Here is a 17,406-nt window from a genome sequence, read left to right as displayed (position 1 = left end):
ATTGCTGCCAATTAATACATCATCTCGCCAAACTGCTGTAGTCCACCATAGACGCTTATTTTTATGAAAAAAAAAAAAAATTCCTAAATTTTTTTAACATTTTTGATTTCAACTTTCAACTTTATCATTTTATTTGGCTTTACATTTTAAGGAGCATTTTACTCAACCTTTTCTTCTTGAACTTGTATTTTTGTTCACAAATTTATTTATAATGCATGCTTCAACATCCTCAACTACCTCTACTATATTTCCAACTATCACCACTCCATCCCAACATTTTCAAGCTCTTCTATTTTCACTATTGGCTACTGATAGAAATAATTATCTATTATAGGTAAAAATGACAAAAGCAAATTTATTTGCAGAACAACTATTGGATGTAATTTTGTTTGAAGAATCTCCTACTATAAGTACTTCAATTCCTATTGCTATCCATTGAAAAGCACTTCTTCTCTTTTGTCGACAACTTGTATCTGTATTGTACCATCAATATTTAAAAATAGAAGATTCAACCAAGCTCTAGTAGAATCGTTAATCTAGATTTAATCATCAAAAGACAATTTTCCTTCCGCATGCACGTCATGATTGGACATATTTACATGTCTTGGATTTTCCAAATTTAAATACTTTCAATAGTGAAATGTATTATATTGTCTCATAACTATGGTTATGTAGACAAAGTATCTTTGAAGAAGAAATGATTGAAAAAACTCTCTACATTTCATCTTGCATCTAGTGTACTTGTACAATAATATAGAAATATGAAATTTTAGAATCATCTTGATCTCATGTCCTATCTACTTTTTGTGGAGAAACAAAACAAACTATTCTTACACAATGCAGAAGCTCATCCTATTGCAACTATGGTTCTAGAATCTCATGCACTTAATATTCCAAAGTCTAAGAAAAAATTATATAAACATAGAAAAAATGTCCAAAAGCTTAGATCAATCATGGTTGTGCTCATTTCCATCCATGTAGAAAGAATAAACGTTCTACAATTAATTATAGTGGAAAAAAAAATCAAAGATGTGTTCTTGCCATAAATATGGAATGATTGGATATTTGGCACATATATGCAATATTTCAGAATATTTGTTAAAATATTTTGAAAAAATAAGAAACTTTGAGATGTGGGTCGTGAAGTTCATACCAAAGATGCGTCCATGGATTCAATTGGTGTTGATGATTTAGAAGCTTATATGAATGACAAAACCTCTAATGATGAATCAAATGATGTGCTCATTAATTCTGCAACAACACATATCATTTTACAAGATAGACGGTTTTTTATTGAAAAATCTTCAATGTGGAAAACTAAAAATTTGATAATTATGGTTGGAATAAATATAATTTATTTCTAAAAAGGAACAGTGATGGTAAAATTGCCTGCAGGCTTTATTAAAAAATATAAACATACAATGTTTGTACTAACAATACGTTGAAGTCTGATCAACTATCAAGATATGCATGCCAATGGTTATCACCTCTCAAACGTAATATTAGATAGGCAAGAAGTTTTGATTTTTGAATAGAACCATAAAGTTGTAGAAAAAGCCTTTATTGTGACAAATGGTTTACACCGGATTACAATCTGACCTCGTATAATATTTAATTTTGCATCATCTATCACAAAGAGTCACATTTTTCTTTGGCATGGATGAATCAAACATCTAAGATCTACATTATTTTTTAAGATAATTCTATGTATAACTAGCGATAATTTAAAACCTGCAGATGTAAATTCTATGGAATTATATCTTGCATGTGTATCATGCAAGATGATTGCTCAGCTTTTAATTTAGAAACTCCTACAAGAATTACCACCAATGCTTGAAATATTGCATGGAGATATTTGTGGTCCTATTAATCCAATATCTTGACTATTTGGTTTTTCTTTTGTCTTTGTTGATGTATCAAGCAAACAATCACATGTCTCATTATTATCATCTTGAAACATGGTGTTTGCTAATCTTATATCTATGCTTATTTGTTTCTAAGCACATTTTCTTGATTATCTTATCAATACATTGCATATGAACAATGCAAAAGAATTTGTGTCAAAATCCTTTGAAGACTATTGCACTACAACAAGGATTGAATTGACATATTGTGTTCTATATGAACATGTTCAAAATGGACTAACAAAATCATTTATAAAGTGTATACAATTCATTACCTTGCCACTCTTTCTACATACAAATTTACCTACATCTATGTGAAATCATGCAGTTTTTCATATTACAGCATTAATAGGCTTCTATCTTTCTTTTCTTGAAATTATTACACTATAAGAGCTCACTTTAGATCGTATTCCAAATATATCTCACCTATGGGTATTTAGTGGCCATACTTGGATTCCAATACCAGAACCTCAACAATGTACCATTGGAGCTCATTAATAAGAAGGCATATATGTTGGTTTTGATTTACCAAGCATTATTTGCATATTTGACCATTCAAATGTCACATTATTATGTGTACTTTTTTAAAATTTCCATTTTGAAGAGAACATATTTTCATTTCTTTGAAGAAGAGTATTTAATCAACAAAATAATAAAATACTTGTATTTAAAGCACTAAAAATATTTACAATGAATCCTAATCGTAAAACATCTTTGGGTAGAAATGAAGTTGCCAAAATTTTGTATCTAAAATAGATCACAAATGAAACACTTGATGGCTTCAATAATGTGCCTTAGATTACAAGAGTTTCAATTAATGAGGCTCAGAATGAACTCGCTCAGATTGAAATATCACTAATAAATACACCTCAGATTAAAACATCAGCAATTAAAAGAACCACAAAAGAAGAAAGCTATAACGAGTGGTGATTCTAGTATTGTTTATATGGAAGCTCCTAATAAACCTACGGGACCATCAATTAATGAAAATATTTCTATTCACATTATACCTTCACATCATATAATAAAATATCTTGAAATTAAGAGGAATAAAATCAAGTTGAGTATCAAATTATTTGTTTTATATTTTGCTATAAATGACCTTTGAAATAGACCATCTATTATAATAGATGAATTATTTGCATTCATCATGGCAAAAGCTCTTTCTTACAAGAAAGAAGATCTTGAATATCAAACCATTCAAGATGTGATGCATTAAAATAGAAAATTATCATTGAGGAGGAATATGCTTCTTTGTATAAGAAAAAAGTCTTTGGTCCAATTGTAGACACTCTTACTTCTCGCCTTATGGGATATAAGATGGTATTAGTACTCAACTGAGATGCTAAAGATCAAATAATTCACTATAAAGCTCGCCTTGTTGCTCAAGGATTTGCCCAACATTTTAGCATTGATTATGAATCCACATATTCTCTAATCATAGATTCAATTACATTCCAATATATTATTAGAATGACAATTCATGCCACCCTTGAGATATGTCTCATAGATGTGGTAATTGTATATTTATATGGCTCACTTGATACAAATATTTATATGAAAGTTCTACCTGATTTAAAAACAAGAACTCCAAATGAACGTGCTCTAAGATGATATTGTGGTATTAAATTATACAAGGCCTTATATGGTCTAAAATAATCTAGATGCATGTGGTATCAACGTCTTCAAGTTTATTTAATTATAAATAAACTTGTAAGTGATCTACTAATCTCTTTTTTATTTATTAAACAAGATAAATTTGATTTTATGATCATTGCTATATATGTTGATGATCTTAATCTAGTGGGTACTAGATCTGCATGCATTGCAGCTACTAACCTACTTATCTTTGAATTTGAGATGAAAATGGTAGAAAAAATAACTTTTTGCATTGGTCTTTAGATTATGCATCTCACAGATGGTAGCATTTTTTTTCTATCAACTAATGTTTATTAGATGAATCTTACAAAGATTCAATATAATTGATGCTTATCCATTGTCAAAACCAATGGTTGGGCATGGTTGTGATGGTCATGATCCATATCGTCTATGCAACGAGAAGGAAGAAATATTGGAAGAGCAATATCTATACCTCACAGCAATTGGAGTACTTTTGTATTTAGCAACATTTACTAGACTAGATATTATATTTGCAGTTAGTGTTCTTCGAAGACATAGTACATGTTCAATACTACAACATTAGAATGGCATCAAATATTTATTATGTTATTTAAAAGGCATTGAAGATTTGGGATTATACTACACACAATCTAGAGATCTAAAATTAGTTGGATACTTTGATGCAGGATATAAATCTGATATTGCAATAGCTAAATCTCAAACAAGCTATGTATTCTTAAGACATGGAGCTACAATATCATGGAAATCAGTGAAGCAAACTATAACTTCAACTTCATTCAACCATGCAAAAATTATTCCCTTACATGAAGCATCTCAAGAATGTATTTGGTTGCAATCAATTGATAAACTCATTTAGACAACTTGTGGACTTTCATATGATGATTCTCCAACTATCTTATATGAAGATAATAGCGCTTGTGTTGCACAGATGCAAATTGGTTTCATTAAAGGAGATAGGACAAAGCATATTGATTTAAAGTGTTTTAGTTATACCCATGACTTACTTACTGATCTAATACTTAAGATCAAGAAAATTAAATCTATAAATAACTTCGTTGATCTCTTCACCAAAGTTCTCCCTTTGTGCAACCATCACTGATTTATCTATGGCATTAGCATGCAGCAATTTACTTTTCTTTAGCAAGAAAGTTAATAGACTCTAGAAATAATGTTGTACTCTTTTTCCTTCATCTATGGTTTTGTCTTTAAATATAATAAGATTTTCCTAGATAAGGTTTTAATGAGGTAGCAATTGTTGATCTTACGAGATTACAGAAAAGTATAGATCATAGTTCTATGCATATAAATATTATAATGAATGACAAAGAGTGTTGAAAGCATTAAATGTAGTCAGCGCTCTCCATACTATTTATTGTAGCTACAATGTTTGGAATGTAGTGGGAAGAAACTATTTATCTTCTCTCCTTCTCTTTGTATAAGAGATATAATCCTATCAATAAACTCACTTCTTGTGTATGTGTATGTTTACATATGTATGCATATTACTTCTAGATACTCTTGTCTCTCTCTCTCTAAAACATTCTCAACAATAAAAAAGTGTTTTGTTTTTGAGGTGTGCAAAGAGTTTTTGCTTTAATATATTGAAAGAGATGCCTCTTCTATTTTTAGATCTTGTGGTGTTGTTGTATATAATGCTTATTTTGTTATTTATATTATTATAAATATAATGTTCAATGTTTTGGAGATTAATCATAGTTTTAATATATATATTCCAACTTGAATAATTGTATTATTCTTCAAGTTTTTAACAAAAAGTTGAAATTTTATTTTGAGGATATGTACATTTGGGTAGAAAAAATCTACACAAGAATGTGACAAGTGAGCTAATAGACTAATGTTGTTTTTTTCTCTATGAAGGATTATGTATAGACATGTACAATTAAAATCTAAAGTAACAAAATAAAAATGATTTTATGTATTTATTTATTTATTTAAGAAGAAATGAGCTTTATTGAACCACTTTGAAGTGTTAGAAGGCAAACCACAATCCAACAAAAGTTTACTATTTTATGTACACATGTTCTTGCTACATCTTTGCTCTTTTAAACCTTTGTTTCTACATTAATATCACATTGGATTGTTTCACAACCTGATTATTTAAAGATAACTGCTATGCGATTGGATCAGTGTGAATACAAAAGATAGTATTCTTCCTCCCAGATCTCTCACACAAGAATTTCGTTCAAATGGAAACTTTGATGATTCAGCCCTGTACCTGTTTTCAATGCGGACATCACATGTTACAGATTTTATTTATTTATTTATTTTCTCCCACACTCATGCAATATGCTGCTTGTCAAAATGCCAAAATGATAACTATTTCCAATCAGTGTCAAAAATGAGGCCTTCTGGCTCTTGTTTACAATCGTCAATGAAGTTTCAACTGGGTCACTGCAGGATAGACTATGTAAGCACAAAAAATGGATGTTATGAGGAGCGTGATAGATGACAACGATACAAATTTCTTCCACAATCGACTGTGTACAGAGTTTAGAAGCGTGTTTGCAAGCTAACCCGGATACAATCGTCAGACGTGCATTTTAACGACATTCTCTGTATTTGTGAAGGAGTCTGCCGAATAAGAAGTCGAAATAAAAGAGTGAAGCCCATGCAGTTAGATACGTGACAACCATGCATTGCCCAAGAAATTCTGGGAAAGCGATTCCTACAATCAAAAGACCTCATTCATGACGCAGATAATATGACAGGCTCAATTGAAGCTGCTAATTGTAAACGGAATTATGACTATATCTCGTATACAATATGAGTGAGACGATCCTCCTATTCCGTTGTTCTATTTTCAGTGACACTGAAGGGATCTACTTCGATCGAAAACAAGAAGTCTCAGATCTGCTGGGCTAAGATCCCCTGCTGCTTGAGCGCAACTCCTCATCCACGCCACAGCCGGACCACGAAACAGCGTGGACACTAAAAGCATTTGGTATTAGTGCATCCAATACCATATAGATGTGTTCGATTTGGTAATATTATTGATCAACTCATCAAAAGTAGGCTGAATACAACTGGTTCACGTCAACAGCACGTAGTGACTCACAATCACACGTGTACATCCCCAAAAATCAAGCATGATTAGATGCGGAACAGGTGCTAGGACTCTAGTATGGCTCAGCAGGCTTGCGGAACTTGAGACCGGCATAGACAGCCTTGTCACCAAGCTCCTCCTCAATCCTCAGAAGCTGCACAATACAATCACCGTGAGAAAGTGAGTGTTCAAAGTCCATTTCCCAATTTCATGAACAAACTTCATAGGCAACTCATGCATCATACTGCAAAGCAAGGATTATAGCATCAACAAACCTGGTTGTACTTGGACAATCTCTCAGATCGGCATGGCGCTCCGGTCTTGATTTGACCCTGCATCGTTCACCAATCGTCGGTACCATACTCTTCATACGACTGGAACATCTCACCATATCTATGCACAGCCAACATCACCATAACAACAAAACCCAAAAAGACTGCTTCTATGCTCAGCATTCACTCACTGTTGAAAGCCCCACGGCAAGGTCTGCAATAAAGCTGTCCTCCGTCTCTCCACTGCGGTGGCTCGTCATCACACCCCACCCCGCTTTCTTCGCCATAACCACAGCTTCGATACTTTCTGTAACTGACCCAATCTGGTTCACCTTCAGAAGAAGGGCGTTGCATGCCTTGTGCTGGATGGCATGAGCCACACGCTGCAACCAAAACAACACAATGCACCAACCTTCATCAGTAAGGTACTGACTAACATTCATACTACTTATGCACCATCACAAAATGCCTGCTTCGGGTCAAGTACCAATGGGAACGCGACAGGAGATGGAACTGCACCTTTGGGTTAGTGACCAGCAAGTCGTCACCGACGATTTGCACCTTGTCGCCCATCAGCTCGTTAATCTTGCTGTAATGAGCCCAGTCATCTTGGTCAAAGGGGTCCTCAATCGAGAGAATAGGGTACTCCTCCACAAAAGACTCGTACAACTTAATGAATTCGTCTCCATTCAGCTTTGAGCTGCCGTCGTTGTTCTGTTCAATGTCAAACCACGGTCATAATTATGAGCAAACCTGCTCCAACGAACTTAGCGTGAAAATGATATGAAGTACGATGACTGGGCCGATGGATGTTCGACAGTCGAAACAAATCTTGAAACCAGTAAACAACGTGCCTTCTGGTAAAAATAGTAATCGAATTCCACAGAAAGATTTCCTTGATAGGTGCCATACTTACATCTTCCTTGAAGTTCAAGTCGTACAACTTGTCCTTCTCGTTGTAAAATTCAGAGGCTGCAACGTCCATTCCGATCACCACCTAGTTGATCGAAGCAACTTTGACTTTAGTAGACTCCACAAATACGACGGATACCAAGTACGTGGATAAAAAAGACCCTCCTAGGAATAGATGCTAATGTACAAGAATTCCAGAAGCAGTTAAACCCAAAACGATAGAAGAGTCACATGCTATCAACATCAAGTAACCTTGTCCGTGTAGCCAGCCTTCGCAATGGCAGTCTTCAGCAATTCAAGACCTTCTCTGTTATCCTGTGTGGTCCCAGGTGGACAATGCCGTGTTAGAACATCTCCCAGACAACCAGATTTGGAAAAAGTGTCACCAACAAAAGCCGAGAGTACAGCGATACCACATATTACGTGCAAACTGACATCTGCAGAGTTCACGCAAGGCTCCAAGCTACAACAAAACATTGTTGAACAAAGTCCATCGATAATAAATCCAGAAACTTGTGGTAGAAACCTGAATGTTAGGAGCGAAACCACCCTCATCACCAACGTTTGTAGCATCTTGTCCATACTTTTTCTTAATTACAGCCTGAAAAATGCAAAGAGATCTATCAATAAATTTGTCTTGAATAAATCTCTAGAATACAACACGAAAGTGAGATCTTTCTAATCGTGACAATCCAAATTTCTAGTGAAAAACTCAAAGAATTACTGCATTACCTTCAAGTTATGGTAAACCTCAGAACCAATCTTCATGGCTTCCTTGAAGGAAGATGCGCCAGTGGGCAAAATCATAAATTCCTGTGATACACAAGCACAGGAAGTAAACCTTATTAAAAAATCCCAGCAAGCCACAAGATACATGGATCAAATAAAACAAATATCCAACCTTAGGGTCTCCAGGCAGAGACTGCAGACTGTACATAACACTTGCTCGAAACTTTCACGGATCATTGCATTTTTGTAACTACGCAGTCAATAACGGATGCTAGATGCTGAGAATTGGGAAGAAGCAGACCTGCATGGCGAGCTTGTTGCCAGCATGAGATCCACCGTTGATCACGTTGAAAGCGGGCACTGGCATCACGATTTCCTTGTTGCCAGCCAGGTTGGCAATGTGCTGAAATCATCCAGCTTTTCGTCAGAAGTCGAGCAAGAACACGATTCCTTCAAGATATGAGACGACTCTACTTTACATCCAAGTTATGATTTAATTATGGAAACGAAGAATAGCTCACTAAGCGAAATTCAATAGAACTAAAAATAGTTCAAGTACTGGATTCCACTACATGCAATATTGGCTCCGGAGGAAACACTAACCTGGTAAAGTGGAGTCTTCGAAACTCCAGCACCAGCCTTGCACACAGCCAGTGACACTGCTAGAATAGCGTTCGCTCCCAGCTGCACAATCCAGTACAAGGAACTAGTCAGACCATGAGGCCAAACGCCATGCTTGCTGCCGATCATTCCTGATTTCAATAACCCCTGAAAGATCAATGTCTCCACCAAATTCTGTACTAATGCATTGAGAAGCCCAGATATTGATACCTTCTGCTTGCACCATCCCCACTCGTTTTGGGTACCGTCAAGTTCGTGAACCATGAAGTTGTCGATTGCAGTTTGGTTTGTGGGGTCCTGCAAATAAGTAAACAGTAAATTAAATTCGCAACCCACATACTAAAGTTTACGTCTCAGTCGTAAAATTAGGAATCCGTGCAGCTACGACGTGACACATACCTTTCCGACAAGGGCAGGGCCGATGATTTTGTTCACGTTGTCGACTGCCTAGCATCACAAAAGTACACGAGTTAGAGGAAAAATCGAGAAGGGTTACAGATTGATGCATGGAATCACAGTTCTTATTTGTGAAGATGTGAAGCTGTCTACGAATCTATTCATTTTAGTCAACTCACAAACGCGTAATTATCATCCTAAAAATGTGGCGATGACTCGTACAAGCATTAGAACAAAATTCATCGGAAATCTTCTAGTAAGGAGAAAGATAAATACCTTCTGCACACCCTTTCCCATGTAATCCTTTCCTCCATCACGCAATTCCAACGCTTCGTAGACACCTTCAAGCAAAAAACAGAAGTTGTCAATGCACACGACAAAAACAAACCCGAAAAAACCCTCGGAATTCAACCACTCTCTCCACCTCTTCCACCCTAGAGCAGTAATGAAGAAACAAGAAGAAAAAACACAAGCAAAAAACGACAACTATAAGCCCACACTTCGTTCACAACATAGCATAAAATACCCAAAAGGAAGACGTGGGGGCAGAAACAACAGTGTCATGTGAGGAAGAAAGGAACTAACCAGTGGAAGCACCACTGGGCACTGCAGCTCGATACCACGATCCATCGGACAAGTGGATGTCCGCCTGTTCAACACAGACACACACAACACATAAAATCTTCAATCCTCCAGTCCATGATCGCCTCCCAAAACCCAAAGAGCGCACGAAAAATAGATGCAAAATGAGCAAGCCCTATAAAATTTACATCCAGCATCACCCAATCGGCATCGACCCAACTACCAGTGCACCGATTCCTCAATGGGTAAATGAAATTCGACAAACTATTCCGAAGGAGCACAGACGTCACAGCACCTCGACAGTGGGGTTGCCACGGCTGTCATAAATGGCGCGCGCCTTGATTGACTGGATGGTCGCCATTCTCAACCTCAAGAACCGAACCCAAAAAAATTCTCCACGAAACCAGAAACAAAATAACCAAACAAACGAAACCCAACAATCAAAATCGCTGCGAATACCTCGTAATCCCGAATGGTCAAGAAGAAGGCTTTTGCCTTATGAAGGCGTTGGAGGCAGACCTCCGGTGACGCTGCACGTTCCGAGTAGCTAGTCGACTATTTCGAGGAATAGTGTAGATGAATGTAAGTGGATGAATGAATTCGAGTGGATGAATGAATTCGAGTGGATGAATTCATGGCTTACGAACCACGCCTATTGTGCGACGGGAAGAGGCAGGCGCCCGTGACCGCGGGGTCGTGTCGCAGCAGAAGCTGGCCGTGGTGGCTCCTCCACGGTAGGGAGAGGTGGTTGGGGGGCCTTCGACCGTGGTACCCTTGGCCGTGGTGGATTCAGACAAACTCAGCTGGTTAGAGAGAGAGCCCTTGTGGGTTTGAGTGCCCAGCACAAAAAAATATCTCCTTTATGGTGCCCTGAGATGCTTTCTAGTACCTTCCATGCTCCATTCCTTCACTAAGCCAAGGAAGCTGCTTCTTTGCACGTGCTGGGTATTTAGGGTGTAGGGGTGTGATTGTTTAGGGTTTAAGGTTTATAGTGGTTTGTTTGTTTGCTTGTTGGTTGAGAGTTTGGGTCATTTGGTTGTTGGGGATTGGAAAGGGTTTAGGAACAAGTTTCTAGAACAAAGAGTTTCTTCTTATTGTAGACACATTTTAGAGTGATTTTTTTTATTAATTTTCATATAATATTTGTTTGTTTGCTTGTTTGTATATTATGTAAAATTCCTATGATATGTCATAGGTTGGGATGATAAGAGAGAACCTAAAATGTTACAAGTTGTTGATGAGAAGGACAAAGGACTTTCTATAGTGAGAAAGTACTTTTTATTTGATTTGGCTCTTTTTCATTGATAAATGAAATAAACGAATAAACAAAGTAGAATGATAAAGCAAGACACTCTATCTTAACCATCATCATACCCTTGCAGCTCTCATCCTTATTCCCAACCATTCTTTATCTCCAACCATTGCTAAGGACCTAAGCAAAGGGGCTAGGAATAGAGGCGACAATTAAAAATAGGAGAATGACTTAGAATGGAGACATGGTTGAAAGAATACAATGATGGTTTAAACATGTAGGTCAATTTAGTAAAAATTTGGGTCGCTTTATCATTTCAATAAATAAATAAAATTTAAATAAAAGAATATAAACAAATAAATTTGACATCAAAATGTTTGGATTTTATATTTGTGAAAACAAACAAATTATCAAAATAAAGTGAATGTTTTTTTTTTGCAAGCAACTTGCTATTATCTTGGACTAATAGGCTTCATTTTATAACACAAATTCATCTAATAAGGTTGCATTTTTAAGATGGATGTGGCCACAAGTCTAAAATAGGATGTACAAAGATTAACTTTGAGAAGGACATGCATTTAGATGGAATTTTTTGTATCTTTTTGGAAGACTTTGAATTGTAGTGGCCTTGAGCTTCAAACATGTTCATTGTGTGGTCTTTCAAGACTTCATTATATATGTGCCCACATATGTAGAAATTAATTTTCCACAAGAGATCTTCTGAGTCATTACTGTATTTTCATTTTGAAACATGTATTGCATGCATAAACAGTGACTTTACATATCTACTGACATGACAAACTAGTATTTGAAATGCTATTAATTGATGTTTTAAAACATCATATCAAATAAAAGGTACATGTTACAAAGGCATAGAATTCTGCAATTTGTGGCAATTTGTAATAGAAAGGTAGCATAATTATATCTAAGAATATAAAAGTATTGAAGAATTATAAATTACTTCTATATTTTTGGAATAAAAAATATGTAAACTTCATCAAAATTTACATAATATATAATAGAAGAAAAGAAAATAAAATAAATAAAACTTTTGATTTCCTACAAAACCTAATTTGTCAAATTATATTAATATTTTGAAAGAAGAGGTAGTAGAGAGGAAGTAGAAGGGTACAAGAATTCACTAAAGATTCATAACATTAAGTACCTAAATTATCTTGCATTAATCAATAATATCACCATATTTTCATAAGCAATAAATTTCTTCTTTTATTTTTTTCAAGGTTGTTTATATGTTATTCAAAAAATTATGCTCTAAGGCCTTATGTTACATGTATGATGCATCAATTGCTCTAATTTTAAAAAACATATTTGACAAAGTAATAAGTAGAAAAAATTTATTGACTTAATATTTTGTGAATATTTTGTGGAATGAACTTGATGAAAGTCAATAAAAGATGTACAATCTCATGTGTGTTGTTGATGACTAAAGTTCTTTTACTTATATATTTCTTTGCTAAATGTTTTAATATCTTAATTTTTTTTAAAAGTGCATCAAATGATTGTAGTTTGATTGTTATTTTATTATGTTGTAATATTTAAAATAATTTTTTGTAATCTAATATCTTTTTATATTTAAAACATATAATTGTTTTAAAAATAAAAAATAATCACATCTCATTTAAATATAAAAAACCATATAGATTTTTTATTTATTTTTATACAAAATAAAATTGAAAAATTTACATGTATAAACAAATATAATAATTACATCAAAATACTAGTTGTTAAACATACTAGCTTTGCTAATGTCAAGTACGTTTTTGGTAGCTAATCAAAAATATATATATATATATATATAACATATCTCAATAGCCAATTAATACTCCTTACTGAGATTATTAAAAAAAAAAAAAAAAAAAAAAAAAAACAACGCCAAGTCAACTAGGTGCGGATTGGAATCATTTGTTCTGCCATCATTGTTGCTATCTTGGCCTAGCTTGTCCTAGCTCGGCCCATCCCATCCCATCCTTTGATCCCAATAATTGGATAACTTGGTAGTAATTAGATCAAACCCGCAATTGGGTTTTACCACCGTATTGCTCCAGCCAAACATATTTTGATCGATTTTTTATATATATATATAATGATGATTTATTTTACCAAAAGACTTAAGATGTTTTAATAAATATTATATTAATATTTTGATGCTATAGCTTGAGATTTGGAATGTATATAATTTAATATAATTGCACCTAAATTCAAAAACAACATATATTGAGTTTTTATATCATTATATGTAAATTATAGAACAAAGATAAATAATTTGAGATGTTTGTTGTAAACTATTTAAAATAAAGTCTCTATGTATTTAATATAACTTAAACTTATTTGATCCTCAATTGAATTTAAGTAGTAAAAAATATAAATATTACTAATATATATATATATTTATATATATATATATTTATTTATATATGTATTTATATATATATATATATATTTATATATGTATTTATATATATATATATTTATTTATATATGTATTTATATATTTATATATATTATAAAAATCTTAATTCTAATATTGATTTTAGAATAAATATTCAAAAAGTATGTTTTGAATTTTTAAAAGACATCCATATGTTGAAATCAAAGTCAAAGATTTATATGTACGAAAGTACTTACAAAAATATACAAGTCTTTTACAAATAAAAGTTAATAATTCATATCAAAATATTATAAATACACATATTTTTATATTATTTTCTCCTTATTTATATTTTTTGTTAAACAAAGATTCAATTTCAAAGACTAACATGATAGTATATATATTCTCCAACTTCTTATCAGTGATGTTATATAAACATTTCAAATTATTGTAGGCACGACAAATTGTATAATTGTAGGCACTACAAACATCTCAAATTGATGTTATATAATTATTAATTTATGTTCAATAAAAAATTAATAACATATTAAATATTCAAATATCTCAAATTGATATTATATAATTGTTAATTTATGTTCAATCAAAAATAAATAATATGTTAAATATTCAAAAATAGTAAAATAAATAAATTAAAATATAAAATTAAAAAATAATTTATTAATATTGATCTAATTAAACTTCTAAAAAATAATATTTAGTGTGGCTTTTAAATTGTCATTTCTAGAAAGAAGAATCTTGATAGAACAAGAAGAAGTGCATTAGAAGAGTGCTACATAAAGTTTACTATGGAAAAAAATAGGTTGTCATAGATCCAAACTAGCATGCTTCACTATTTATCCTTAAAATTTATTTATTATTATTGTAAATGTAAGATAGATTGGAAATTACATTCTATTTAAAATAAATAGAAGTTCTTATGTTGTAGAAGTTAATGCAATCTGCAAAATAAATACCAAGTTTTCACCAAATTTTCTTTAAAGAATTCTTGCTTCAAGAACTCGATCCAATAGTCGTGTAATTATCAATCAAGTTTCATTGCAAAGCCTTTGGCAAGGAACAATATTTTTTAGTAGTATCACTAGAGTCTCAATTTTAAGACAAAGCTTTGGTCTAGGCATCTGAGATAGGTTAAGCGACTTGATGAATTTAACTAGATAAATATTATTATAGTCAACACCATCTTCAATAACAATTTCATCAGCGCTTAGATATTCTTATTTTTTTTTGAAAAATATGGCCATAATCTTCTCATTAATATCCTCTATATCATTATTTTATAGAAATAAAAAGATTTTATCTCTAAAAAAAGCATCATTTGCTACAATATCTTTTGGTAATCTTTGATAAACAACATTCACTAAAAACATTAATTCTTGATCAACAATCATATGATTAAGAAGCATAACTATATTATTGGGCAATAAGTTTGTATCATTTCTAATTTGATAAGTAGTAAATATAAATATTAGTCAATAATAATATAACTATAAAATATTTAAATATACCACCATGTACATATACAATATTTTTGTGCAATCTATATCTGAAGAAGCCAATTAATTAATTCAATATTTGCTTAAAGTACTTCTAAATTCAACTTCATGTTCTCTTTTAATGTATAAACTTTTATTTGAAGCCAAAGTATTAAATGTCAAAAAGATGTTGCTATAATTTCTTCTTAAATTCCTTTCACAATCTTTGATAATATTTGACAAAAATCTACACCAAAAACTATTATTATTCCTCCAAATGGGCAATTTATATTCTAAATGTCTCTAAGAGAATAATCAACTATCTTAGGATAATAATAATGTTGCATTAGAAGTTCATCCCAAATAATAAGCAAAGTTTGGTAAATAAACTTAGTATGGTTGGAATTCTTAGTAATTGAACAAAAAGAGTCTTGATTATAATCTAGTAGAATCTTAAATATAGAATAGGAGATTCTTCCTTCTTCATGTAGCAATGTAGCAATTTTGATAAAGTAACACATATGACAATCTATTGCATCAATCAAACTTTAGTTGCCAAAGTGTTATTGATAAATGGCTTATCAATTCTTATAGGTTTATTTAGAAAAAACATGAATCCATATTCTTCCATTATAAAGGCCACAATATCATCATATACATTTCAATTATTTATTGGTAATAGCATAGGAAGAAACTGTGCAAGTGTTTTGTTAGAGCCTTAGAAAACCTTATTCAGCAAAAGTAGTCCAAAATTCTTAATTTGTTCTTCTATTAGATTGCTAATTCTATGTTTTTTTTTATAAAAAAGCATTGAAATCATCCAAGATACTTTTCTAAAATCTTTCCTATAGGTTTAATAGATTTAGTGGATTTTTGTGTAATAGCAAAATAACAAACAATGTCTTCAATTAGGATCTAGTTTGTATTCTTGATGCTTCTTGCAAATATTGTTGCCACTCTCTATTATCTTAAAATAATCCTAAAGTTATACATGCACTTTTAAATATTTGATGGAAAATTAAATGAATAGTCTTTAAATAATAGTCTTTAAATGCTCAAATGAGTGTAAACATTTAACACAAGTTAACAAAAGCCTAAAATAATATCTTTCTTCCATTGTAGGATTTGTAATATATAGTCTTTCAATAGTGAATATACGTTTTTTTAAAATCTACATCCTTTTAGTCTTATATCAAAGAAAATGTTGTAGAAATTATTGGTATGTATATTGTCTTGCAAATGCAATTGCTACACACAACTAAAAAAACAAAGCTAATGTTGTCTTTTTTCTTTCAACATATTTTAAAATTGTAGTTGCCTTATCATTTGGATCATACATCACTTAATGCATTCTTGATAGATGAATGGTCAAATAAATAATATTTGGCATTTTTTCATGGATCTACATGCCAAATAATCTCTTAGCAGCCTTCAGAGCTCTAATGTATCTTGCATCTAAATATTCTTTGAAGTTATATTGTTGATTTTTAAATTATATTGTAATGCAATCATGGCCCTTATAAATGTAATTGTGGATATACTTGACAATATAAATAGATGCACATACCTCAACATTATTTTGACAATTATACTTTTGAGATATATTTGGACAAAATAAAACAACATCTTTATTATCAACAACCATTTCTTAAACTTCAAACATTCTTCTATCACTTTTTCATCAATATTGAGATATTCATTGATATCCATTGACATCCATTATTATTTCTTCGACAAACACATTTAAATATCTTTTTGTACAACAATTGTCTTCCATTCAAGGTGCTTGAAGATTTTACATTTTACATGGATTATATACCATGCATTGTAGAATAACATCAAATAGCTCTCAATCATTATCTTTATCAAGAAATTTTGTAAAAACCATAAAATTCACATTTCTAGTGCATCTAATCTTGCTTTTTCTATCCAAAAAAATCAAGATGTGTATATGAGGTAGACATCTCTTTTGAAATTCAATGGTATTAATATGTGCAATATAACCAAAGAAAATTATTTTTTTTATATCTTCCAAAATTACACGTCTTTTGAGTTCAAATATATGGACAACTAAATGTGGCCAATCACTTGTTATCCTTGAAGAAACTCATTCTAGATTTTGGACCATCTTGGATTTGCTGTCACTTTTAT

The 17,406-nt window shown here is 32.2% G+C and overlaps 1 protein-coding gene across 1 annotated transcript; it reads right to left on the bottom strand.

Moving 5' to 3' along the window:
- Nucleotides 1-6,280: 6,280 nt before the first annotated feature.
- On the bottom strand, nucleotides 6,281-10,578 carry LOC112280227 (enolase). Its single transcript, XM_024515456.3, has 15 exons — nucleotides 10,417-10,578; nucleotides 10,125-10,188; nucleotides 9,816-9,880; nucleotides 9,543-9,590; nucleotides 9,354-9,440; nucleotides 9,126-9,206; nucleotides 8,824-8,925; nucleotides 8,526-8,606; nucleotides 8,320-8,394; nucleotides 8,046-8,108; nucleotides 7,798-7,878; nucleotides 7,401-7,595; nucleotides 7,073-7,264; nucleotides 6,885-6,941; nucleotides 6,281-6,763 (listed from the first exon to the last, which is right to left on the bottom strand). The coding sequence occupies exons 1-15, from the start codon at nucleotides 10,480-10,482 to the stop codon at nucleotides 6,683-6,685; spliced, it is 1,338 nt and encodes a 445-aa protein (XP_024371224.1). The 5' UTR covers nucleotides 10,483-10,578; the 3' UTR covers nucleotides 6,281-6,682.
- Nucleotides 10,579-17,406: the final 6,828 nt, after the last annotated feature.

This window comes from Physcomitrium patens, chromosome 3, assembly GCF_059467195.1.
Source record: "Physcomitrium patens ecotype Gransden chromosome 3, ASM5946719v1, whole genome shotgun sequence".
NCBI classification, from domain to species: Eukaryota; Viridiplantae; Streptophyta; class Bryopsida; order Funariales; family Funariaceae; genus Physcomitrium; species Physcomitrium patens.
This window is presented reverse-complemented; position numbering and strand designations above follow the sequence as displayed.